A 27018-nucleotide genomic window follows, 5' to 3' on the forward strand; every position below is an offset into this window, starting at 1 on the left:
ACTGGGTGATAGATGAAATTGGAATAGATTTCTAGCCGGAAGGTACTTTAGAGGTCACCTACTCTAACCTCCTCATTTTTTTTTACAGATGAAGAAATTGAGGCCCAGAGAGGTGAACTGATTTACTTAGAATTGCCCCAGTAGTAAGTCACCAAAACAGGATTCAAAGCTGGAACTTCTGAAAACAAGTTCAACACTCTTTACATTTTTCCACATTACAGGTTCCAGGGTATGATTAAGACAGATGGAGAATTAGTTAACCTAGCCAGCAACATTTATCAATCTAAGAATTTAGTGAATGCTTTCAATATAAGTAAGGAGATTAAATTTCCCTTTGAAAGAAGTATCAGGACTATATTTTGATTGAGTAGAAGTGGTACCCGAGAATGAATTTGAAAATATAGGGCAGTGGTGTTAGTGGTGAAATGGGGTAGTTGGCCAGTAGTACAGTGTGAATGCATTAATAGTTTTCTGAAGAATCTAAAAATCTGTAGAGTAAGAGCTACACTAGAATGCTTTGGGAATATAAAGTGCTTAAAGAGAATTCCTTGGTAGATTACTTTGGCCATGATACCTGGAAAAATAGGAGGCTAGAAACAGAGACTATTTCAAATCTAGTATTTCAATATAGTCACAAGGAGTTGAGATAGGATAATAAGACTTTAACAGTAAAGATAGATAAGAAGAAATTGAATCTGAAAGATCTTGATCAGGAACAAGTAGATTCTGCCAGTAGACAGATAAAAGAAGCAAAGAATATTGCTTCAGCTATAATCACATTGACTTTTATGTAGGTTTCTTGAGTTGAGATGCTACATGATATAATTATGAAAATGCTGTTTTTTCTGGTGTAGGGTGGTGAATTTTAATTGGATCATGTTGAATTTGTGATAGAAGAATGTGCTGGTAAATGTTTAACAACCAGATCTCCAGAAAAATAATTGTAAACAGAAGACACAAGTTTAATCTGATTTATTGACATCTTTCTCCATCACTTTCTTAATCAATAAAATAATAAATCAAGCCCTGGTTTGTAAGGTTTGCCCATTTCTGAGGTGCAAGTGCTCACATTGAAAATTTAGTAAATGGTTCTCACTCAAGAGCCTGTTCCAAGTGGTTCCAGTATGCTTCTACATTCTGTAGACAGTAGGAGGTATGAATTGGTGTTCAAGAGAGGTAAGGGTGAGTTTAGTAATACACTATTTAAGACTATAGCTGAAATTAAGGTGAAGGAAAGAAAACCTGGGGATAAGGAGCGGAGAAGTGAGATTCATTCAAAATTCTTGTCATAAATGGGAAAAGATCCTTAAAGCTTTGGGGGATTCCGTGGAGGGAAAACGCTTTTTTTTTCTTTTGTGGGCTAAACTGGTCAGTGGGAGGAGTTCTAGACGGAATGTCTAGCATTCTAAACAATCCAACCATCTCTTTGTGAATTAGACATCTTTCTCCCCCTGCAGAGAAGCAGCAGCTTATTTGTCAAAACAAGCTTTGCGTTTCTCTTCCACATTGACCTGCCGGAACCTAACGTTTCTAGCCTTATAAATAATTTCTCTATTGATTTCAGGAAAGAAACTAGCTGCTGGGCTGTAAGAAGGGGCAATACCCTGACCTGAGAACACAATTCTAGTAACAGAGGATATTGTGATAGAAAGTTCCTTTTCTCCGAAAACACGTAGCATATTCTGAAGGTGAATAAGAGTTGGAAGTTAGGAATGGCCTCTCACCTCAAATCCCAGAAAAAGGGATGCAAGGACTGGTCAGAGGACTTCCTTTGAGTATTCCAGATGCTGGTCAGGTTCTTTCTCTTTGCTCCGGGGCCTGCAAGGACGGTGGGCTCGGGTCGAAGTTATTCGATCTCCAGACTAGCAAGCTTTCTGGAACTGGAGGATGCGTTTGGTTGTGGGGGAGATATCCTGCCCCTACTGCCAACCTAGCAAAGACAGCGAATCAGTTCACTAAACTGGCTGACAGAATGTCTCTGCCCCTCCCTTGGCCACAGTCTTTGGTGGATCTCTTTAGAGCAGTTCTTTCTTCTGTAGGACCTCAGGCCAAAGAAAGAGAAGAAAGCATACCTGAGGACTGTGGAAAAGCGAATCTAGTGAGGTGCCTCAGGACGTAATAAACTGCAAGACCCAGAGACCTGAGCCCATTCTGCGTGGCCCTGAGTGAGTCATGGTCTCTGTAGTGCGCTATCTGCTGCACAAGTAAGGCATTCACTATTTATGTCCTCGGTACAACGAGTCGGTTGTTTACTCATAACTGGAGCTTTTCAGCTTTCTCCTCGACCCAGTGCGCCTCTGCCTCATCCCTCTCCCTCCCCCTACCCCCACCCCATTCTTGGATGAGACTGAGGATCTCCCCTGTCAATGTTCGGATAATTTCTTTATAATAAAGTTCCGAATTTGCCCCCAAATCGGGATAGGTCTGGTTCCCAGAAAACTGCGAAGGGTAGAGGCTTTCTCCTGTCCCAGGAGTGGAGCTGGAGGGCCAAGGAGTCTCGCCAGCTGCCCCCGGGAAAGGGGGGCGGAGCCTGGCACTAGGGTTTTTTGCAATGGGGAACTCCAAGGCGTAGTGGTTGAGGAGATAAGGAAATAGATTCAAAATGATCTGGTTGCCCTTTGGGCTGAGGAAAACCCACCGCTAGGTGAGCATAGAAGAGTGCCTGTCCAGCCTTTTTAACAACCCCAAGGTCCATTTGGGAGTAGATAAAAAAAACAAAACAAAACCCAGAGTGGGACTGGGTGACCGGGCTTCTCAGACTTATCAATTATAATGCCCCCTGTACTTCTTTTAAATCAGATACTAGCATCAAACTCCGGATCTACTGTTACATTTCTCGAGATTCTCTATTTCCCCTTTCGCCTCTCCCTTTCTCTTCTACCGCTTTCCCTCTAGTCTCCCTCTTTCCCCTTCTTTTCTCTCCATATTTTCTTTCCTCTCCCTTTTCTCCCGAGAGACTCTCCGATTTCTCCCTTTTCTATCTGCCTCTCCTCCTTCTGTGTCTCTACCTCCTCCTCTTAAAAATCCGAGAGAATTAATTGTTGAGAATCATTTCCTCTGGGGAAGAAAGGGCTATTTCACCTCTAGTTAATATTGAAGCATCCAGGATTGACTGGCAATGGGATCAAAAGATGTTGATTTTTCCTATCAATGGGATCAGAAATTTGGAATTATTTTCCGAAATTATTTTTTTAATTGTAAAGCAAGGTACATTTTGAGCTTGCATTTTAAGACCCTGAGCGATCTTCCTTTCAGAGACTTATTCTGATGTTATCTTTGATAATATACGATTGTATAGACTCTGTACAGTCACTACTCACTTCCTGGCAAATTAGGGTCCCTCAAAGTCCCTTAAAGTTCTCAGGGTGATGAACATTTTCTTAACTCTTTTTCCGGGCGATTTCCAAAGCCCTTAGTCACTAACATCTAGACAGAACAGGAGTCCAACAAATCTCAGGTCTAGTCTTTTGTTTATTGTGTAGGGCTGCAGAAAGGTTTGGAGGGCAGAGTGATTGCAACCTTTCTCTTAGGCCATTGAGTTGTAAAGATGATGCCTAGAAAGACGACATATTAAGCATACAAAAGTCCCCGCATATACTCCAGGTAGAAAAATCCGTATCTATTCAGGGAATATAGAAGTCCCTACTTAGACTTCATGTATGGAAATTCTCACATATGCAAGGCATAAAGAAATGTCTTCATTGACCCTACTGTACATTGAAGTTCCTTCTCTTCTCGCAAGAAAAAAAAAAATTCCCACTTCCCAGATCACTGGAAGTGTTATATAGGAGGGTGGAAGTGCAGGGGAGAGTGACCTGAAATCATTTAAGTTCATTGTGAATAAATGCAGGGATGGAGGAGAAACCAGGACAATATCTCTCGAGTAAAAATGCAAACATCGTGGGCAAATTGCAGTGTATTTGGCTTGAGAGAAGATGGGGGGTGAAGGAAGGGGGGGGAATAGAAAAGAAAGAAAGGAGAGGCAGCTCATAGTCATTGGCCTCGAGAGTAACTTTAGTTGCCATGGTTTTTGAAAGGAATAAAGCCCACAGTCATAGTACCAAATGTACCCAAGCTCTTTATCCATGTTGTAGCTACAGAGATCGGGTAAATTCCGTGGAGGTTTACATCAAGAATCACCCAGTCCACATTTCCAGTCCTTGGTTACCCACCCCCCCCTCCCCAATCTCCCCCCACCTCCTCAATTCGGAAACCTTTCGAGCCAGTCCTAGAGACTGAAATATCTTTGGCCTGAATGCCAGAAATTAAAGCTGATCGAATGCATGGAGAGCTCTCTTATGGGACGAGAAAGAGGGAATGAAAGTGCACAGTGGGAGTAGCGGGATTGTGGAGTGCAGGCGGCCCATAGCCCAGGGAAAGGAGCTCGGCGCCTTTAAAGGGAGCTGTGGAGAGCTCCCGCCAGGAGGCGTGTCAGTCTCAGCTACCACCGCTGCCGCCGCTGCTGTTGCTTGCCACCACCGCGGAAGAAGTGGTTGCCGGCACTGGAGTCGTCTTCAGCGGCACTCTGAGCTCCCGAGTGCATCTCAGTCCCGGATCCGGGACCTCAGGCACTCCTCTACTTCCTGGACAACCTCTTTCGGGCTCTTCTGGACTGCTCCTCCCCTCGCTCTCAGGGCCAACCTCTCCCCACCCCTCTGCCCTCCCGCCCACCTCTTCCGAACCGAAAGGTAAGAACTCCCCGGGTGTGGTGAGCTCCGCTCTTGGCTCTTGGGTTCTTCTCTCATACAACTGTTCTGTCTTGTTTTCCCCAAAAAGGTCAGAAGGTAAGTGGAGGGAAGGATATCAATTTCCAACTCGTGGGAAAGAGGAAACACAGAACTATGAGGACCCCTGCTCACATTGAGTTCACACTGGGGCATTTTGATGAGCGGTTTTGTCCGACTCACCTCAATGAATTACAGTCAAGGAAATACCTGGTTTTGCTGGCCAGGAGCACTCACTTTCTCCAAATGGAATAATTGAAAAAATGAAGGTGTCAGTTATTGGGCTCAGTTTTGAGGGAAAACAAAAACAAACTCTAGTCGAGGAGTGTAACCAAACTGCTAGGACCAGGCTATTTATCAATATATCCACCCATTCATCTAGCTATCATTTATCTTCTTTGGTTATACAGTGATAAAGAGTTGTAGTCTTTTGCTTTTGGCAGCGTCTTCCAGAGTTCAGGAGAAGGTACCTTAGGAAAAAGGCCAGGACTACAGAGTTAGAGAAGAAAGGACTTAGAGGGTTGGATTATACATGCCCGAAGTACAAGAGTAATGACTCTTATGCCATGCCAGATTCATCTCCAATGCAATACTGTTTCTTTTAAAGACAAGGAGACATTTCCTAGGAGACTTAGAAAATTACTTCAGGTATAAGTGGTAATAAACTACTTACTATACTGTTTTATTGATGCCAAGAAGTTCTTTCCCTCTCTACCCCATTCTCAAAATATTCTGATCCTCAGAAATTATCTGATCCCTTAATTTTATATCTTCTACTTGCAAGCACCTATAGGGTCTTTTGTAATTGAAGCAGCCTTTTATTCAGTTTTTAGAAGGTATAAAATATTGTGGTTTTGCCTCCATTGATCAAACTTTATTACTTTATGAATTCAGGATGCCCCACTCTTGCAGAGCATAAATCCATTTCATCCTAGATGTCGAAGAAATGTGTGAGAGAATTAACTGAAAAAGGGCAACTTTCAGTGAAGCTATAACAGCGATATGTGCTGCTTGGAGAAAGTCTTTTTTTTTTCTATTTAAAGCCTGCTGAAAAATACACTGCTTCAAAAACTTTAAAAAGTTTTTGAACAGGTCAATTTATTACAGTTCAATCTCTTAGGACACACTTCTTTTCAGCATCTAAAAATTAATCACTACCTTAAATGTCATTAACTATCAATGCAACAGAAATGTAGTACAAAACAATGATACAAATTAGCAAGAGTTGAAAAGGAAACTATAGTCTTATAGCTTGTAGGAGTTGAATGCATGTGGGCAGCAATATTCCCTTACCTTATAATAATATCAACATTAATTTTATTTCTTGACCCTCTCATAGAGCAGTGGAACAGGCTACTGTTTTCAACCAGGATCAGATACAAGCACATAAGTGTGTGTCAGGCATTGCTATAAGATGGTGTTTCCCTTTTGCCACATTGCAAAAGCAAGTAAAGACATGAGGAAGAATTCAAAGGAAAATTCTATGAGATAAGTATATAGGGACCTTTAGCTATATGAAACCCCTTTGTAGGAACTGGGAAATTATTTTAGGCTATTTTAGGATATGACACTGGTAGTCAGTTACATGGCTATATGCTGGAAAGTCAATGCATAGCCTAAGGAATGTTGTGATATGAAGATTAATATGCACATGGACATGTCCCAGCAGGTGGCAGTTGACTAGAATCAGATTCATCCTTACTGTGAGAATAGAAAATGAAAATGAGCTCTTAAGTAATAATGTTTAGTATTGAAAGGTCATTTGTTTAAGAAATGTAAACAATAAAATAAGAATTTTTTGGTTGTTGAAATAAAAAAAAACTGTACAAATATGATCTGTGTTTTTCCTTTCTGTTACTTCCAAAAGCTTAAAATTTATTACTCTAGTCTACTGTGACTCCCCCCCCACTCACCCAGTGGCCTGCATTAACACACAACCTCTCTACTCACTCTTTGTGAATATGCATGTGCATCTCTGTGTGTGTCTGTATATGTGTGCAAAAACAAATGTATGTGTGTTATGCAATTTCTGTTTTGACCTTGGAGTCCATAGAGATTTAGCTACTAAAGATAAAAGATGCCATATGGTGGAAATCCAGAAATAGCCAAATAATACCCCAGAATAATGTGTATACATTTTATTACTGTTAATGGTGGTTGGCCTTCAATACCAATATCGGTTGTCTTTCAGTTTTGTATTGAATCATAAGACTGATACAATTTAAGGAAGGGTTAATTTTTCCAGTCACATCATTTATTGTTTTACCTCATAGCTATCAATGCTGATAAAACATCAGAAGTATTATTTTTGAAAGTTATCTTTTTAAAAATCTCTAAATTTGTTTACTAAAGATGTTTCTAAATCTGGGAAAGGAGTAGTTGGAGTTGGGAGGAAATTTATTATTTTTTGGAAAATGTTTTTATGTGAAATTTGATTAGAAAGAACTAGAATAGAACTTATTGTCCTTCTGTGTCCTTCTGTGGTGAATTTTAAGGCTATAACTAATTGTACACTTTATAAATTTCTTTAGCCACTGAATACTGACAGCTTTTTATTCAGTCTTCTGAACTGTTGGTGGTCTTTCAAGCATTTCTTTACTGAGAAATAGATATTCTTAGTGCTAATGAATGAATTCACAGTTAATATGAGTGGTTTTCACAGTACACTGGAAAAATGAATCTAGCCCCATGGAGCAAGATTCCAGATACTGAAAGCAATTCTCCTAAATCATGAAACACAAACAAGTAAAAACATTTTGATCAAACCAGACCTTTTAAAATGTGAAGACAAACATTTATTTTCATTTTAGCAAATCTTTGATCTTCTTCATGTGAAGATTGCATTTTGAGGTTTCAAATAACACATTATGATGCTTTATTGTGAATTACAATATAAGGGTGTAGAATGTGACGCTCATAGTACTGTCCATGGTTCTGAAAAGGTCGTACATGTCTCATCACAGACCTTCAACCAGCCAGGTGCAGCCGCTGTCCGTGTGGTTGAACTATTCGGCTTAATGCATTAGAAAAGTGACATAGCAATTTAAAAAATAGATTCTTTGAAGGAATTATGAGAAAAGTAATTAACCCTACAGCATTTGGAGATTAATTTACTACATGAGAACTTTGTGAATCTGGAAACTTAATCCCTCTCCCCCCCTCCCCCTTAAGACTAATAGCTGTGTTCATGTTATGTTCACACAAACCAAAAACAGTTTAGATGATATGTGCTAAATAGAAAAAAAAAATTACCAACTTCATTCGAAATTTGCAATATGTTAACTGGAAAAAAGAAAAAGTAAGTGATAGTACCTCTTATTTTCCCGGGATATATAAAATAGCAGTTACACTGAAAAAGTACTGTGCTTTGATTTTCACAAGTAAAAAAATCACTATCAGACAATTATTCTACAATATTTGGGCATTAGAGGAAATTGAGGATATCACAAATTACGTCAGAGTTAAGTCCTCATAAAACTAAATATAAATTTATCAAATAGAATGGAATAAATGAAGAAACAGATACAAGAAAGAGCATCTTGGGCTATTCATGTTTTTCAAGAGCTGTTCTGAATATGGGCTGAAGGAGTCGCTAGATACCCTTAGTTTTAGCACTAGGTGTTCTTTTTAAAGTGCTCAAATAGTCAAATTATGTGACTGAATTGCCTGTTCCACTGCAGAACTAGCCATTCATGATACTTATTTTTGACACTGCAGTTATGCCTCCATCTTTAAAAAAAAATCAATGACATTTAATACCATTGAAGAATGTAGATTTCTTTTTTTAATTCATTGTTTTACAATTACTTAAATTGTGTAGAGAAAATCACTGTAACAAAATAAGAACTTGCTGAGAGTTTCTGTTATTTTTTTAGAATTTAGAGATGCACAGTAAGTAAAATACAGACAATATTTGTTCTTATACTATCTGTTTAAAATATGCAACCTATTTAAGAATTAAATGGCAGTCATCTCAGTCTTTAAAATGATCTGATAGTTATTCTTTTAGTAGATATTAACATTACAGTATATATTCTCATAATTCACTTCTACACTGAACTTTCGCTTTTGAAAGGAATTCCTTTCTTAAGAGGATAGGGGGTGGGTTAGGAATCGAGTGCTTTCCCAGGAAATATCAGTTTGCAGTTTTGAAGATTTGCCTTTTGGGGTGCTTAATTTTTTTTTTTTTAAAGATGAACAGTGAAATCTTTATTAACTTCAAAAATAGCTTCTTTTATGATCTGAAACAACTGCACTGGTTATTTTAAAACTTCTGTGCTTTTAAGATAGCATAAAACTTATTTTCAGCTAATACGTGCATTTTTGTATTGTAAGAGTATTTAAAGAAATAAAGTCCTTATTTGTTTAACTTTTTTTTTTTCAAAGAATGCATTACTATTTGAGAAAGTTGGATCACATTGGCTGGATATGCAAACCATCCAACTAGAAAATACAAATATTTAGTGAGATAGAAAATATCCCACCAGAAAACTACTAGAAACTTGAAGAATACTTACAAGGATGACAAAGATGTTTACTGTTGCTTAAGCTAAGCTGAGTTCTTTTGCCTCCCATAAATAAACATCATAATGCCATAGTAAGAAGAAACATGAACATAAATTATAGAAGCGCTTGGAGTCTATCACCTAAATCCAAGCATCATTTGTTCTCTTCTTATTTATGTATTGTACTCCCTGGCAAGTTGAGAAACTAGTGATCAAATAGATTCCACTTACCTTATCTTTAGTATTTAAAAAAATAACCAAATGTATAAAGGGAAATTCTCTAGTCAGGAGTAGTAATCAAGAAGTGTCCTCCACAAGTTTTTAAAGACTACATACAGTCACCCAATTTCATTCTATTGCATAAAAATAAATGCTAGAAAGTGAATGTGAATTTCAAGACCCTTATTAAGCATAAGCGGGAGTTAGACTTTAAGTATATCCTCTAACAGTCTTGGAATACATTCCCACCCCCCCACCCCCGCCTTTTTTAAATAGCTTCTAAGTAATAGTGGCTTCAAACTAGCTAATCACCTATTAAAATTCATGAATTGATCTTAATAGAACTGCACAGATCCTAGTCCATCTTTAGGGAAGGGCTTTTGTTGAAAAACAAAAGGATTTTTCCACACAAACAAACACGACATTTCCAACAACACAAGGATGCTCAGATCAGTTGCATAAGAGATATTGAGAAAGCTGTCTGGCAGGCAGCCTTAAGAGGAGAGCAGCTATCTCAATTTTTCTCACTTAATCTTGGCTTCACGTCAGAAGCTGTGCAGCAGTGCAGTAGAATAGAAGCCTAGCAAAGAGTCCTTTGTACGGTGACTGTTGCTATGTCTCGATATCTCTGCGATTTCCCAGGCTGGATTACCTATTGATTTTCCTCCTCCTTTGCTTCCTCAGGCTTACCAGCTGGACATTGTGTGTGTGTGTGTTTTGGATTTCTCAAGGATTCTCCCCGACTAACATGGATGTCCCACCATTCCTTGCAGTTGAAGGTTGCTCCTTGGCGCAGTGAGTGAAGAACATGCAGGGACTGCTAATGGGTTTGGGCAGCGTAGACTCGCTCCTCTCTCTGTGACCATGCCGTGATCGTGTCTGAGGGCCATCAGTCTACGTATTCTCATTCTTACCCTACCGGGGAGCCTGACGCTAAAAGGGGGAAGTAGGTGCAGCGCGTGTGTGCATAGAAACACCATGAAGATTATTTCCCCGATTCTAAGTAACCCAGTCTTCAGGTGCACCATTAGACTCCTTCTCTGCTTACTGTGGATTGGATATTCTCAAGGAACCACACATGTATTAAGATTTGGTAAGATTTCCCGTCCCTGTTTGTTGTACGCTAGCAAGCTCCGCCGTAGCAGCTCAGTGTAAATACGCATGTTTATCTCTGAAAGGGGGCTCTCCTCAGTCTGATAGATGTTCCCCAGTCTCTGGAGACGTACACTGAACCTGGCTAGTTTCGATCTTCCTCCCCAGCCCCGACTCTAACGCCTTAACCCCAGGCAACAGAATTGAGGGACTGCATATGTAGGTGTTGGGGCTGTAATACCTCAAAAATGATGATAATTGTGAGGAAAGTGATTGGCAGCTTTGCCTGTCTGAGCCCTAGGTCTCTGTCTGCAGAGCGATCAGAGCTCATGTTGATTCCTTGTACTGGGCGCTTATTTCCATAGTGGTGGAAAGCCGAGTTCTGTTAGTAGCTGATTAGTTAAAATTTGGCAACTAGTTGGTAAGTTCCCACTGTCTTTTCTCCCACGTTCCTCGCTAAGAACTTGGAGTGCCCCGGGCAGAATCACATAACACATCGGAAAGAACATTAGACTGTATTATTTTTCCTTCTTGGAAATAAAACATTTGTGTTCCTTTATTGAGATTTTTAGTCCTAGGCTTGATAAGAGGGAGGAGCATGATTGAAATAGAACCATTTAAGCATTGAAAGTTGAGCTTTTACAATGAATCAGTGTGAACCCGCCCCTGTTAAGTGAACTGAGGGGGTGTGTGTGTGTGTGTGTGTGTGTGTGTGTGTGTGTGTGCGTGCGTGTGTGTGTGTGTGTGTGTGTGACTTTTTCCCCCTCCCACACCTCCAGCTCAGCCCACTCCAATAGTATTTAACTCAGAAAAAATAACGTTATAATGCCTACACCCTAACTTCACATAGGAGCTCAAAAGCAATAGAGAAGCGACTAAAGATTACAGGGATTCTTTAAGTTTCCCCCAAGAAATTAGGATATCCCTCAAATTCACTTTAAAATCTAAATGTGAAACTTTTTAGGTGAAATGCTTGGAGAGAGATGTTTGCTTAAATGAAATGAGTGTAATCGCTATGTAACAACACTTGAATGACCCAGACTGTTGTTGTAGGAGGGAATAGAACTGGTCCCAGAAAGTTCACCAAGGAAGATCTGAGTTTAATATGGGAGAAAACAAGGCATTGTGTTCCCACAATTAATCTCCTTTTGATAGTTCAAGGTGATTTATATCAGAATGAGTATGAAAACAAATATATTCTGACTGTTGTAACGAAAAAAAGCACAGAAGTTACTCAGATAAATTTCTGCTGGAAAGTGGCTGCATATATCTCTTAGAATCTTAAAAAAAAACATGATTAAGTAAAAATCTGTAGTTTTCCCATTAGACATAGAGTGGGGAAAAATGCAATTTATAATGTCCAAAAGCATTTTCCCCCCTTGAAACTGAAAAGATTGGCTAACATTTAAAAAGAGTTATTATTGATCTTGTGTGTTGAATTTCTGACTATAGTACATTTCTTTGCCTCCTTTTTAATATAAAAGTTACATATATGGTATATCTTAGCAATAAGCATCCTTAGGAATGTTTGTTTCTTTGGATACGACTACACAAGTCCTAGACCACTGCAGAGATGTATGTGCATATGTGTGTACTGATGGTGTTGTCATTAGAGCAGACAGTGGAAGCATTCAAAGTCTTGTGTCTTATACTTAGTTGTTTGAGTTTTTGTACTTATTTGGAGAATAAATCAAAGCGTGTGTGTGTGTGTGTGTGTGTGTGTGTGTGTGTGTGTGTGTGTGTGTGTGTGTTTAGGGTATGACTGGTGAAGAAGACTTGTAGTGTGCAAACTCAGGTTTAATTACTGCTTCTCTGCTCTTGTAGCACGTATATGCTGAATCATTAGATCGCTGTATTCGCTGATCATTTCATATCTTCATATTAAAAAATCTTGGCTATTGTAACAGAATCATATAGTGGTTGTCCAAAAGAGCTGACACTTTAAAATAAAATACATTCTTTGTAGACCATACTTATTGAATGCTCTAGTGAGACTTCTCAATACCTTTATACTTTGATACTGAGAACCTTTATATTTTGATACTGAGAACCAATGGCACAGGGTCTAAATTAACTTACTTTCAAATGGGGATCAAGATCTTTCCCCATACCCCCAGTGATGAATCGGATTGTCTGTGTTCTTAAATTTTCTCTCTTGTGTGGATCAATATGACTTTTCTCAACTTCTTATCTTTAACTTGCCAAATAAAAAAAACAATTACTTATATACAAAGAAGAGTTTTGGTCTCTTCTGGGGAAAAAATGTGTGTTTGGGAATAAAGAGGATCTATGTGTGTATAAAATGCTAGCAAGGTTATTTTGAACTTTCCAGTTTTTTTGTTTTTGTTTTGTTTTTTAAAGTAATAATAGATCAACTCTTCCTTCTGTTTTCTCTCTGATAGTGGATAAGGAAATGAATTGGAGTTAGGGGTTAGGGAAGGTTGCTTCTTTCATGCCCAAACTTCATCTAATTCCTGGGAGCTGCTGAAAGTCCAGCTGCCTTTGTGAGTCTGCCTGCCTGCATGATAGTGATCCCCTGCCTAGTCTTAAGCCTAGGAGAATGCTGAATTGAGAGATTCTCCCTTTAGGAAGAGGTAGGCAAAATGCCAGCCTCCGCTTTTGCTTCTCAGCCAGCAATACTATGGCAACAAGGGAGAGAGCTGAGAGCTGGCAAAGTCCTCCAACCCCCTCATTCCTCCAGTGGAAATTAACCATCATGGATTTGGTATTGTCCTTCCTACTGCTCCCACTATTGTGGTGACTCGACACTGAATCCTCCTTTCATCGTCTGCTGCTTCCACACAGTCTTGCCTATGATGTACTGAAACCAACAATAACAAAGAGCAGCCACCTGCTCCGAGTGTGTCTACCACTCGATTAATTCTGTCTCCTCCTTCCTTTCTCCTTGCTTTTCCTCCTACACCCCCTTTCAGCACACACACACACACACACACACCCACATACTTTCCTTTAGACAGGGTGAGTGTGGAACGAGGAAGTAGATAGAGTTCATCACTATGAAGTTCAGGAGGGTAAAGTAAAACTTCTTGCAGCAAGCTTTGGAGAGCCAGAATAATGAATTCCTCACAGATGCCTATTTAACTCATTAGGTGTCATAGGAGCTGAAATATTGGCCCAGAAGGGTAAGAACATGCTTTTCAAATGGTGACATGAGTCTCTGGACATATGGTGACCTCCTCACTGACATTTCAGCAAATGCGGGTTACACAAAAACACAGATCCCCAATGAAGATTCAGTCAGCATGTTAAAGCGTTCTCTCAGAATTCAGAAGAGGCTAGTCTTCACTTCATGGATATCTTATCAAAGGCATTTTTAAGAAATACAGAGCTAATGGGATAATGCTTAGTGCATTCTCTCCTTTCTCTCATCCCTCTGTATTTTCCCCTTATCTTTGCTTAAATTAGTCTTTTATTTTTTGTTGTTGTTGAGGGTGTGTGTGTGTGTGTGTGTGTGTGTGTGTGTGTGTGTGTGTGTGTGTGTGTGTGTGAATGGATGACTGTATCTCCTTCTGAGGTAACACACAGAGTAGACCCAAAGGGCTGGGCGGGGGTGGACATAGCTCGCAAGAACAGCTTGACTTACAATTCACCTGCCTTGGGTCTGTATGTCTGACTCATACAGGTTCTTTAAAGCAAAGGGCTGCTTTTAGATGAAAGGCTAGTAGACTGAAAGAAACAGAAGACAGACTAGTGTAGACCATATGTCCCTCTGATGCCCTGAATTGCTCTAGAGTCTATTGTTAACTACTTGTTTATACCCTTCCATAGTTATCATTAGATACTTTAAAATTTTTATTTTGGGAATCTATGGGTCAGCTATTATATATTGATAAAAAACACCAAATTTGGGTGTAGGGGACCTACTTTTCAATCTGAGCTTTGCTACATGTTGTGTCAGGTTGGGGAAATCACTTACTTTTTTGTACCTCAATTTTCTTATCTATAAAATGACCTCTAAGATCACTTCAGCTTGAGATCTAGCATTCAATAAAAGAGACAGTTCTTCTGGGCCTTTGCAATTAGAATGTAGTGGTGTTGAGGAATCAGGGTTGGGAGAGCTGGGTTAGATTTGAAAGAATTTGCTTAGATGTTCTCTTTAGCCAGTGGGAGCTTTACTGAAGGCAAAGCACATGAACCTGAGATTTAGCAAGGAGCTAAACAAAGACATTGATATAGGAGAAGAACCAGACTTACAAAGGCAAAAAGCTACACAGCCTGAAGGATGATGATGTAATTTTTAGGGTTTTTAATGGGGGTTGGAGATCTAGGGACAGAATGAGGAAGATGGATGACACAAGATAAGGGAGAAAAGGGAAACTTTATGACCCAGGATGGGGGAACACAAGAAATTTTATGGTCCAGGATAAAGGGGCAGTTTTATGGTATTTCAAAATAAGGGGAAGAGACTCTAGGATGCCCTCAAACTCAGGAGGGGCCTCACAGGGCACTGAAAAAGCAACCCTTAATACTAACCCTTAGGGAACCTTTGTATCCACATCAGTGGGATACAAACCGCTCCCCCCCCCCCCCTCCTCTGTCCTTCGCTATCATATTCTTTTAATGTCTCCCTATTTTCTCATTGAGCTCACCCTGCCAAGGGACTACCCTCACAAAGATTCACCTAGGGGTCCGGAAGGAACCACTGATGAAAATAAAAGGAAGGCCTCATATCCCTTGACAGACTGATGGTCTTCATGGAGGCTTAGCATGTTTTATAAGGACTAGCTTATAGCAATCTATGATTTATTTCAGATAGAACTATATCTTAAAGGATAGTGGCAGAGTGAGAATGCAAACATATCTTCAACAGGGTATAGGAACAGTCTGAGCCCTGGAAGACAGGAATCTCATCTTATCCATCTTTAACTCATCTCCTAACACTGTGCTTTGCATATAATAGACTCTCAATAAAAGTTTCTTTAGTTAAGTTTACTTTTAGTGGAACCAGGAAGTATACTTATAGGCAATAAATTCAAACAATATTCTCACTAAAATGCTAACGTGTCTTCTGAAAGGTCTTCTTCCCAGCAGATAAAAGTATTTTAGGCTCTTTTTTCTTGAGCTTCATTCAATTCTTCTGAGTTTTGCTTTTTTCAAGTACACCAGTGCAATGACAATTTTGTGTTGAAGGTCTCTTCTTCAAATCTAGGAGCAAACCCTCCTTTGGCTTAGTTCACAGACAACCTTCTCAGGCGTGGTGATGAAATCATGTCTTATTCAGGTCAGCAAACACCATGAAAGCAAGGCATGTTGTGTCAAAAGATACCCTGGCTGGGGTATAGAAAACATATCCAGATATCATGAATAGGATTAGCATCTGAGCCATGAATAGAATGTCTAAGTTAAAAAATACTCTTCCCTTCCATTCCCTTCCCTTCCCTCCCCTCCCCTTCCCTTCCCTTCCCTTCCCTTCCCCTCCCCTGCCCTCCCTTCTCTTCCCTTCCCTTCCCTTCCCTTCCCTTCCCTTCCCTTCCCTTCCCTTCCCTTCCCTTCCCTTCCCTTCCCTTCCCTTCCCTTCCCTTCCCCTTCCCTCCCCTCCCCTCCCCTCCCCTCCCTTCCCTTCCCTTCCCTTCCCTTCTCTCCTCTCCTCTCCTCTCCTCTCTTCACCTCTCCTCTCCTCTCCTCTCCTCTTCCCTTCTCTTGCCCTTCCATCTCCCTTTCTTCCTTTCCTCTCTCATTATTTGAAAGAAATTTGACTTCCTTTAAGAAGTGATGAATGCTCTCAAATTGTGCATTGAAATAAAGGGAATCCTACAATGTGTGATGATGGCTATCAAAAGACAGATAAAATCTGAACATATGAAGCTGAACTGTGGAAAACAAGTGAATAAAACCTTTTCAAGAAAAGCAAACAAAAAATATTCTCAGTGTAAATCTTTACTGAAATAAAAACAAAACAATACCCACGCCAAAGTATAATTACCCTGTTGTGATCTCTCTTAATTGAGGTACAACCTTTTAAGAAGACAGCTTTGAAATATATCTTCTTGCTCTTGAAATAACACACTGATTCCAACACAAACACAATCAAAAAATCTTTTCTGGATTTCTGAGGTTCTATTTCAGAAATGGGCAGGGGTTTTTATGTGAGAAAATATTTCTTCAGTGAGGTTTAACCTTTGAGTTTAATTCCAGTAATCACCATAATGTGCTTATTGGTCCAAATCTCAAATGACTCTCTTTCAACATTTATCCAGCACAAGAAAGTTAATTTGAACTGCCTCCATAGACAAAGAAGTCAAATGCCATCCATGATTCTGATCAAAGCCTTGGCTACGTGATCCTTTATAGAGTTACACAGCAATAGTGAAGACATTCGGGATATGATATACTTTTTTAATGTCAAATGATCATGACAGGTTTTCTGTGGAAGTACTGTACTTTTGGAGAAAATAGCATTTTGCAATAGATGTTGCATTTCTGAGTTCTAGGTTTAAATTAGTCTTCTCTGTTTTATTTTTCAAATTTACTTTGCTAATGTAACTCCCATTAAATACTTTTTTCTAGAAGTTCAATGTCTATTTTTACACCTCAAGAAACATCAATTTTCTGTCTTCCTACATACAGCTTACTTAAGTCATTTATATACTAATGTGTTATATGAGGATTCCAAAAGTATTCTTTTCTGAGTTTTTTTAAAAGCAATTTCAGGTATTAAAAATGGAAATGTTGGATTCTTTTTGAGTTACCACAGGCGTACCTTACCTTCCTTCAATTGTATCCCATTTCTCTGGGTGGTGGGAGAAGTCAGAATGCCTTTTAAACTCTGGATCTTTGGATAAAGGGGAAGGTCAAAAGCCCCAGGAAGGGAAAGGAGGTGAGAGTCATTGATATTGACTGGTCTAGATTAAACACTGAAAAAGAAGATTTCAATTTGATAACGTCATAGCCCTTCCTGTTTTTCTTTGCTGCTTCTGCTGACAATTTTGTAAGGTAATTAAATTGGCTGATTGAAGTCACAGTGGTCATGGGGCGATAAAGACCATTTGGATTTAATGGAATTTTAAAACAACAGTGCACTGCACACAACTCTTACCGAACAAGAATTTTAATGGCCCATTCAGGGTGCTGACTAAATAGAAAGTCCTTAACAAGTTTAATTGAAAGGGCAAACCAGATTAGCACTCTATCGTCTTTATGACTGAAGATTGGGGAATTAAAATTATCCCTTTAAAAGACTCATTATTGCATTATCAAGATTTAATGTAGGTTAAGTAAGCTTTCTTCATTCTTTCATAAAGTACTGTAGACCTAGGTTTAGGACCAAGTTGCTCTGAGGAATTCTGTGTAGCCAACTGTCTTAATGAATGGAATTACAGGTAGATCTTGTTTTAAAAGTCCCATCTCCCCCTCCAGAGGGAGGGCATTTGATTTCCTTTAAAACTGATGGACAATTTATAGAGGGTGTTAAGGGTAAGTATTATTAATGAATGCCTTCTTTTCTGTTCTTAGAGATAACTGCTTTGCTTTTCCTCTTAACATTTAAACATTCATTAATTTTTTTTTAAGAGAAAGAAAATGGTTCAAAGTAGATGATGTCAGATCTTAACAACCGTTCTGCTTTTGCTGTTTTAATTTCTTCATGGGTATTTGATTTATTTTATTCTGATCTCTTAGCTTCATCCTCCAGCTTTCTCCTCCCCCAAACTGATGTTCAATTTACCAGTATATAATTTAGTAAATTTAGTGATATAATTATTTTATCTAATTTATATAATCAGATCTAATTTGTCAGATATAAAATAGAACATCCTTTATTTCTGAATTAACTAATAATTAGCTAATAATCAAAAAGATTATCATTAGTCCTAGAAGCCAATAAAGAATGAATTGTTCACTTGGAGTGGGGGTAGAAATTGTGTAAAAACTCTCCAAGACTTGTAAGGTAAGGGGTGCTATGGTGTGATACAAAAAGAGTACTTGCCCTGAGTCAAAATTTTAAAGAATAGTTAATTTTAGATGATGTATTCCCTACCTTAACATATTCTCTACCTAAATCCTATTGCTCTCTATCTCCAGTCATCTGTTTCAAAAATCTCATTTTTCATTCTTCCTGACTAGAAGCATTGATGTGAACCCTCCTAGCATCCTGGCGTCTGGGATCCCATTGGAGTATATCCTCCAGCCTTGCCCTATAAAGTCAGTGTCTCCCCCTCAACCTAAGACTTATCAACCATGCCTGGCCTTAAAATCTAGTTGTTCACCAATGTACAGATCTCTTTTCCTTCTTAGTTAAAAATTAGGTAATAGCTATTGTAATAAACTGATTTATTATGTATGCAGTAATGGGATAAAGATAGAGGGACTCAAAAGACCCTCCCTACTCTTTCAGTTAATGAATGGACATTTTAATAGTGGTCTTTTAGAAATAATAGCAAAGTTTTGTCTCAATTCATTTTGGTTTACTAAACATTTATTAGGCACTTATGTGTAAAGCGTGTTTGTCTAATTTAAAAAAGTGACTATTCTGATAGAAATTTCATATCAGGCTGGACAAGCTAGTGTCCCTTGATAAGCTTACAGGGTAGAAGTGTTTGTTTGCTGGGGCATTAGCTATGAGCAGCAGCACAGCATTTTGACAATGAATTCTTCGAAGGTGAGCAATTTATTTACCATTTTCATCATGGATTCGATCCATTATTTGTTGTCCATGGTACTTACTGGAAGTTAAATATTAAATAAAAGCATTATTTCCTACACGCAAGAGAACTTGGAGATATAGCTCATAGAATGAAAGAATCAAAGAGCTGGAAGAGAGGCCCTTAGAAATCTTTTACACCGATCTCTTAATTTTTAAAGATAGAGAAACTGAAGCTTAGACATGTTAAGTGACTCGCTTAATTTACAGTGTAGTAACAAAATCAAGATTCAATTTCAGGACTTTGGAGTTGGAGTATTTTATGTTTTCCACTCTACAATCAATTATTTGCCCTCATGTTAAATAAACTTATTATCTACCAAAATAGACTTTCTATTTTCCATAATGCCTACTTTCTTGCACAACAAAGTTCAAACTCCTTATCCTGGTAATCAGTGCACTCCTTTTCCAAACATTAAATGACCATTTCCAGCTTAATCATCCAATTCCTTTCTTGCTGTCTTTGTTTTAGGCAAACTAGATTACTCATCACCTCTTCTTTCTGTGTCCTTTCCTGTTCTTTTACCTTTGTTCAAGATATCCCTGATGTCTACAAAGGATTTGTTCCCAGTAAATCTCCAGTTTGCTTTTTTTTCAAGCCTTAACAGTTTTGCCTCTCCCACTTCTTTGTGCTTTCAGTAGCACTAATCTTCAAATGTGAAATTATGTTTTACACTTTCAATTCATTAATTTTGCTTTACTTTATTCCTCTTAGCAATACCATTTTGTATATTAAATTCATATTGTCTTCAACATACATTAAAGTGATGGAATATTCTTCATTAAAATTGAGTAAAATTGTAAAGAGGAAAGACTTTTAAACAATTAAAATAACCTCAGATTTAATTCTATTTTAAAATCTATAAGTACCGAGTCTTTTCATCCCCAAGCATCTTTTAAATTATAAGGCCTACATATATTTTATATGTAGAATATCTAAAATATGTTACATCAGCAGCACCTGTGAAATTCAGACTTCCAGTTATTTCCATATTAAATCATCTGGGAGAGCCTTAGTTTATGTCTTTTTACTCATTCTCAAACTCCAGTTTAATCTTACTCCTGACTAGTGCTTCTGATTACCCTATAGAAAATAATTGTGTATCAGAGATTGTAAGCTGATTTGCAAGTAGGACCTGAGTGGAAAGCTTAGGTCTAGCCTATCTAGTCTGAAAGGAAAAGAACAAATTCCTTGTGACTGTAAAGAGCTTTATAATTGTAAGCTATTATTATAGTTACTATTTGATGTCCTGAGGTAGTTTGGTTTCAACAGGTGGGCAAAAGCAGCTGTCTGTGCATTTTTCTTTTCTAGTTCTGATATGTCAGAGGATAACTTATGATCCTGCAGATCTGAGTTGGGAGAGTTGAGAAAATATTTTCCAAAGATCTTATGGATGAAACATGGAAAACATTTAAAACCTCTATCTTTAAAGACATTCAAATTGTTTTGAGCTGAGGCCAAAAAAAGGGCAAAATTATTAAATGCCATTCTGCTTTTTTAAAAAATGTCAGTCTCTCATTTAACTTCCATTTGCAAGTGACAGGAATCATCTCAGCCAGTGGTGTCAAACTCAAATAGAAATAGAACACTGAAAGGTGAATAGTGACTTAGAAAACCACAATTTAACATTATCTACGTATGTTGTATTTTCATTTGATTTGTCAAACATTTCCCATTTACATTTTAATTTGATTCAGGCAGCATTTGGTAGTTTTGTAGATCTCAAGTCTGACACTGATATGCAAACACCACTCCTGGGAACTCATTTATTTATACATAATTTGCAAAATGCACATCAACATTTAAAAATTTTTTCATTGATGATGATACCAAATCACAATCACCAATTGTGAGCTTGAGTTTGGCTAAAAAAAAAAGTTTTCATTTAATAGTCAGCAATAATTTCTAAACCGTGTGAAGTCCTTGATATATATCTGTAAATTATATTGGCAAAGACTCTTTGCAATCTGTTACTTAAGCTCATGATCTGCTCAAAGTCTGCTCAAAAATTCCATGCTTGATTGCTGCATACAAAACCATGGGATCTAGTTCTGTGTTTTCTCTTTTCCTTCTCCTGTTCCTATCTCTCCACAATGCCCAGAAAAATTCATGGAATTCTGTAATGTTAGAGGTAGAAGAAACCCCAGAGATTATTTATTCCATCCAAATATCTCATTTTAGAGACGAGGAAACTGAAGCATTGAGAAGGAAAGTGACTTGCTCCAGGTCACATACTGAATAAGGGACAGGGCCAAGATTCAAAAGTCAGTATTTCTATACCACCCCTTTGACTTCTTGTTTATGACTTTTTTTCCAATTATTTTTAAGCCAGTTTGTCCAGATTGGGAGAGAGTCGAATACACTGTCTCCATGTGAAACTTTCTGAAAGGGGACCCTTAGCCTTAAAAAATTGTCCATAAATAGAGCTTTGTGGGAAACTCACTTTCCTCTTTTTTTTTTTTTAAAGTCCATTGTCTACAAGGATTACTCAAGTAATAGTTTTCACTGATTCCCCTTAAAACACAGCAGGGGTCTTTATTCCTGGACTGCAGCCAGTAGTTTTTGAGTTTCACTTTCCCTTTCTTGATTGAGAATGGACTGCTGTAAAAATGCCCAGACACTTCAAGTGTTAATTGACGGGATGATGTGAGGAGCTAATCACTCCTTATCTTCTCCTACAACCCTTAGAGTGCAATGTCTCACCTCTTCTTTTGTGTCATGGCCTTTTTGGCAAGAAATAATGCAAACAGAGGCACTTTCCCTGTTCTTGCTCTGATCAAGTTATTCTTAGTGTTTTTCCCCTCAATCTGTAAAAGGGAATTGAACCTGGTTTATAGAAAAAATAAAGAGATCCCTGAGAAGATATAAAGGAAGTAGTATTTATGTAGCAGAAAAAGTATCCAGTTGGGAGAGTCAAAAGACTATTTTGCTCTTTTTCCGTAGGGCGACTTCAGACAAGTGACTTACCCATCCTAATCTCTAAAACGAGGATAATAATGCTCATATATCATCTCAGAAGGTTATCATAAAAGTTAAATAAAACATTTAATGTGCTTTAAAAATTTCTATGTTATTTAAATATCAGCTATACTATCCTTTCCTGTTTGAAGATTGGACATAGAGTTGTGTGGAATTTGGTTCTTCATTTCTCCCCAGAGGTAGTACTGTCAGGCACTTTGTGACACAGTATGAAGTCTTTCGCACCACTAGGTTGCCCTTTGGTATATTATTATACCAGGACATGAAACAGGACTCTTGTGTTATGAAGAAGGAGATGAAATTGCTTCAAGTCCTCACCTCATAGGCAGTAACTTCTGAGGGGCTTACTCAATCTTTTCTAATAGAAATAATAGATTATGGCTCCTCTTATAGCCTTTCTAGGCTACAGCTTTTGAAAAATTATTTATTGAAAAACTTATTTCCTTGTTACTATGACAGATTGAAAGCTTCAGTGCTTATGAGAGGTAGTGAGGTGTGGGCAGGCAGGGGAATGAGGACTGAAATGCCAAATGTAGTGACTGCCAGTGGTAAAGGATCCATGGGAGGCAGTAGTAGACTCCCTTGGCAAACTCCAGGTATATTGCCTGTCATTCTTATGAGCATGCCTGATGCTTAATTATTTTCAATAAGGAAATTGAGTCATTGGGGTTGTTTAGGAAATTAAATGGAACTTCAAAAACCATTTCCACATATTAATTAACATTTTTAATAGATTAGTCCTTAGGGTGTGGTAGGAGGTATGTTTTCCTATATTGGGAACATGGGTCTCTATATAGCTAAACGTGCATTCATATGCCTAAACATATATGGACTTGAATATATAAATACAAATACATATATGCATGTGTGTGTATGTGTGTGAGAATGTGTGTGGACAGAGAGCTCTCAATATTCAAAAGCTCCAAATGATCATTGATATGGGTATTTCTTCTAGTGAATCCTATATAGTTCTAAATCCTATATAGTTCATATCCACGTCATCCCATGGGTTTTCCACAAGAATTTTTCCAATGCGCTAGGACACTTTCTCTAGTTCTCTTGACTTTTTGAGGCTGCCAGTGGCATATGTAAGCTATCCATTGTTTATTTCTTGAACTTATTCCATGACTGGTCCCTCACACATTTCTTAACATAAATATTGTGAGTATATTATATATTAATTTAAAAAATAGGACCCTTTAAGATTGCATGAAATCCCTACAAAATATATTTGGGACATTTTAAGGCAGACATGCTATGTTGAGAATTGTTTTCAGGTTGTGGCAAATTTGAAGAATTGCATGTACATCAATGTCTTCCCTTTTACCCTCTCTCTCACCCATAATATTGTAAAAACCAAGTATCTCTAAGCTGGACAGTGACTCAGTTTAGTAAAATGAAAGAGCAAGAAGTTAGTTGACACTGAAGGAAGTGTATGACCATATTTGTGGTATAGCTATAATATAGGAAGACTGAACTCTCATGTGACCTTCATACTACTTCATAATCAAACTACCTATGACATGGTAAGTCTGTGCTACTCCACTGTCACTAAAGCAAAGTCATGGTGCTAACTCCCTCCCTTATTTCACTTACTTTTCCAACTGACTTGGATGTCTATTTTAAAATCTTTTGTGGCATCACTTACTCTTCCTTTTCCATTTGAAGTTACTCATAATCTCATTTTAATAGTTACAACTTGGTGCAGTAGAAAGACTACCTGAGTTGGAGTCTGTATTCAGGTCCTGATTTTACTTCTTACTAGCTGTGTGGCCTTGGGCAAATCACTGAAACTTTAATTTCTTTATCTATAAAATGATTCTGATACTTCTACGTCCTATATGAGAAAGTACTCTCTGCATTGTAAAGTACTGCATAAATGTGAGATTATTAGTTGACTTAATTTCACTTACATAAAAATTTTGAAAAGGGAGGATGGAGGGATAGAGAAGGAAATACAATACGATTTCCCTGAGCTAGTGTTTTTCTAGGAAATTCACTATCTGTCACTGAAAGAACAATACTTACTATGTTATGATACAAGTAAGGATCATCAGGAGGTGCTAACAGGATTTTTTAAGAGGACAATAAAATTTGATCGCTTGAACCCCAGAGGCTAGCTTTTCATATTGGCAGACAGTGGCTTAAAAGGTGATTAAGCGGGGAAGTGGAGGGATTTGAGTGGGGAAGTGGAGGGACATCTGTCCACCATGCCATTCTATTTATCGATTGACTCTCAAGAAAGTACTTTCAACTTTAAGTTGACCACATTAGTACAAGATGTGAGCGCTGGACACCAGTAATAATAGCAATAGATATTGATGAGGTCTAGCAGGACACAACCTTTTGAAAAATGCAGTGTTTTGGTGCCAGCTTGAGTTAGGCATTGTTGGAACAATTCTGGGATAAGCTGTCAGCAATCAAGTCTGATAGTGTTTTCCTATTATTCCTCCTAACCTAAGCCTAGTATCTCTACTAACATCCAAGCTTCCTTTTGTTGATCTTTGGCAGCTGAAAAAATGCCCATTGTTATAAAGGAATCTGTTTCTCAACTTTACCCTTTTGTGAACTAGATTCGACAAGGTAGAGTGTGTTAAAGATTGTCATTCAAATGATATCTGAGGGTCCTTATCCTTAGACTCCCTTGAATATCAGACCTAGAAGTCTCAGAATTCTAGTGTCTGAAAATAATTTTTAGATACTTTTAAATAGATGTCTTTTTTGTTTTTATGTCACCTTTATTTTCACTCCCGCTCCACCATTCTTTGTAAAAAAGAGAGTAAGAACAATTCACCAGAAATAACCAAAATGTCCACAAAATCTAAAAATGAATGGAGGTGAATTTTCTTATCTTTACTTTGGAAGCCAACTTCAGTCATTGTAATTACACAACTTTCAGTTCTGTTTTATTTTGTGGTTTATTGGAATAATATTCCTTGGACATTTTTGGACTCAATGTGTATATTGTTTTGCCTGCCTAGGTCAGTTTTCATCAATCCATATAAATCTTTCAAAGCTTCTGACTGTCTGGTGAAGCCTATGGACCTCTTCTCAGAATAATATTTTTAAATGCATAAAACAAAATACACAGCACAAGATCATGCAGTTACAATGCATGCAATATCACTCTATTTGTATTTATATTATATGTACATTTATATGAATATGTGTCTGTGTGCATATATATTTGTGTATGTATACATATACATATATATACACATTATATGTATGTACCTACATACACAAGTTCATAGACCCCAGATTAAGAACATTCTTTTTTTATTTTAGACTCAAACACCGGAACACAAATACAGAATAGAAAAAAAGAACCAAAAAGATATAATAAACTTAAATATTGGAACTTATATACAAAGCTAAAAAGAAAAAAAATGTCATGTGCATAGCAGAATATGAGAGATTCAAATTATTTAACAATAAATTTTCATTTCAAGAAGGCTGCATAATGAATAAGACTTCTTGTGTTGAAAATTGTCCATCTTTTCTTTGCTTCCTTGTGAATTCTTTTGTTCTCTGCTGTGTACTTTTTTATGGTGTCCTTTTCCCCCTTTCCCTTTACCACCCATAAAGCTACAATAAAGCTTAGACATGTTTCTCTATAGCTATAGGTATATACATATATATGTAGATATATACTTCCCAAAATATATTCTGCTCCTGATCTTTATTTTTTATGTTTGAATATATCTCTTGTTTCCTATTCCTCCTGTCTTCTCTACTTAACTTTTCTACCCACTACCTTGCCCTCCTGTTACTTGCTTGCCTCTTCCAAGGATGCCGCCCCTATCCTCCCATTCCATTAAATCTAAACACCCTTCTATACCCCCTTATACCTATTCCTTTGCCCTTTCTTCTAAAGATCCCTCCCTTGTCCTCTTCCTCCTTCCTATGCCCCTGCTGGTTTATTTCTTCTTAATTCAGAAGACTTTTATGCTCTTCTGAATATGTATGTATCCCTCTTACACCCATTCCCAAAGAAAGTAGATAAGATCTACCAGCCCTCCTCCCCCATCTAATTCTTCTGTATGTATTCTTCCACTTGCACCTAATTTCTATAAAATAATTACTCTTTTTAGCTGTTCCTAAGTGGTGTTACTTTTAAAATTCACATTCTACTCAGGTTTTCCCCAATCTTACTTATAAGCTACCCAATTATTAATAAGAATCTTAGACATATATTTCACACACCACACACACAAACATGCACATATATATGTAAACAGTCTATCTTTATGAATCCCTTATAATCACTCTTTGGTCTCTACCTTATATTTCTCTTGGTTCTTGTATATCAAATCTATTAAGTTTAGGATTTTTTTAAAACAAAGTCTTGAAAGTCTGAGAGTTTATCAAATGTCCATTTTCTTTTCATTCAAGATAATACTTAACCTTGCAGGGTATGATATATTTGACTGGAGCCCCAGTTCTTTTGCTCTTCGATATATTATCTTCCAAAACCTGCAGTCCTTTCATGTCTCTGCTGCTAGGTCTTGTGTGAGTCTAATTGTAGCACCACCATATTTAAATTGTCTTGATCTTGATGCTTTTAATATTTTATCCTTGAGCTGGGGATTTTGGAATTTGACTATGATGGTCTTAAGAGTTTTCCTCATAGGATCTTTTTGAAATGGTGATGGATGAATTTTTTCTATTTCATCTCTTCTCCCCACCCTGTTCTAATGCTTCAAGGACAATTTTCTTTAATTATTTCTTGTATTATTGTATCAAGATGCTTTTTTTCTCATAACTTTCAGTTAGTCTGATTATTTTTATATTTTCTCTTCTTGATCTATTCTCCAAATCGGTTGTTTTTCTTATAAA

General features: G+C 37.7%; 1 protein-coding gene across 1 annotated transcript in view; it reads left to right on the plus strand.

The window, feature by feature from the left end:
* The first annotated feature begins 4492 nt into the window (after positions 1–4492).
* The window catches only part of GRIK2 (glutamate ionotropic receptor kainate type subunit 2), a 791214-nt gene continuing 768688 nt past the window's right edge, over positions 4493–27018 (plus strand). Inside the window, exons 1-2 of the mRNA XM_072642936.1 lie at positions 4493–4688; positions 10133–10541. Of these exons, the coding sequence (XP_072499037.1) occupies positions 10427–10541 (115 nt within the window). The 5' untranslated portion in view covers positions 4493–4688; positions 10133–10426. The remainder of the gene's footprint in view (positions 4689–10132; positions 10542–27018) is intronic.

The sequence above is a fragment of the Notamacropus eugenii genome, chromosome 2, assembly GCF_028372415.1.
Source record: "Notamacropus eugenii isolate mMacEug1 chromosome 2, mMacEug1.pri_v2, whole genome shotgun sequence".
Lineage (NCBI taxonomy): Eukaryota > Metazoa > Chordata > Mammalia > Diprotodontia > Macropodidae > Notamacropus > Notamacropus eugenii.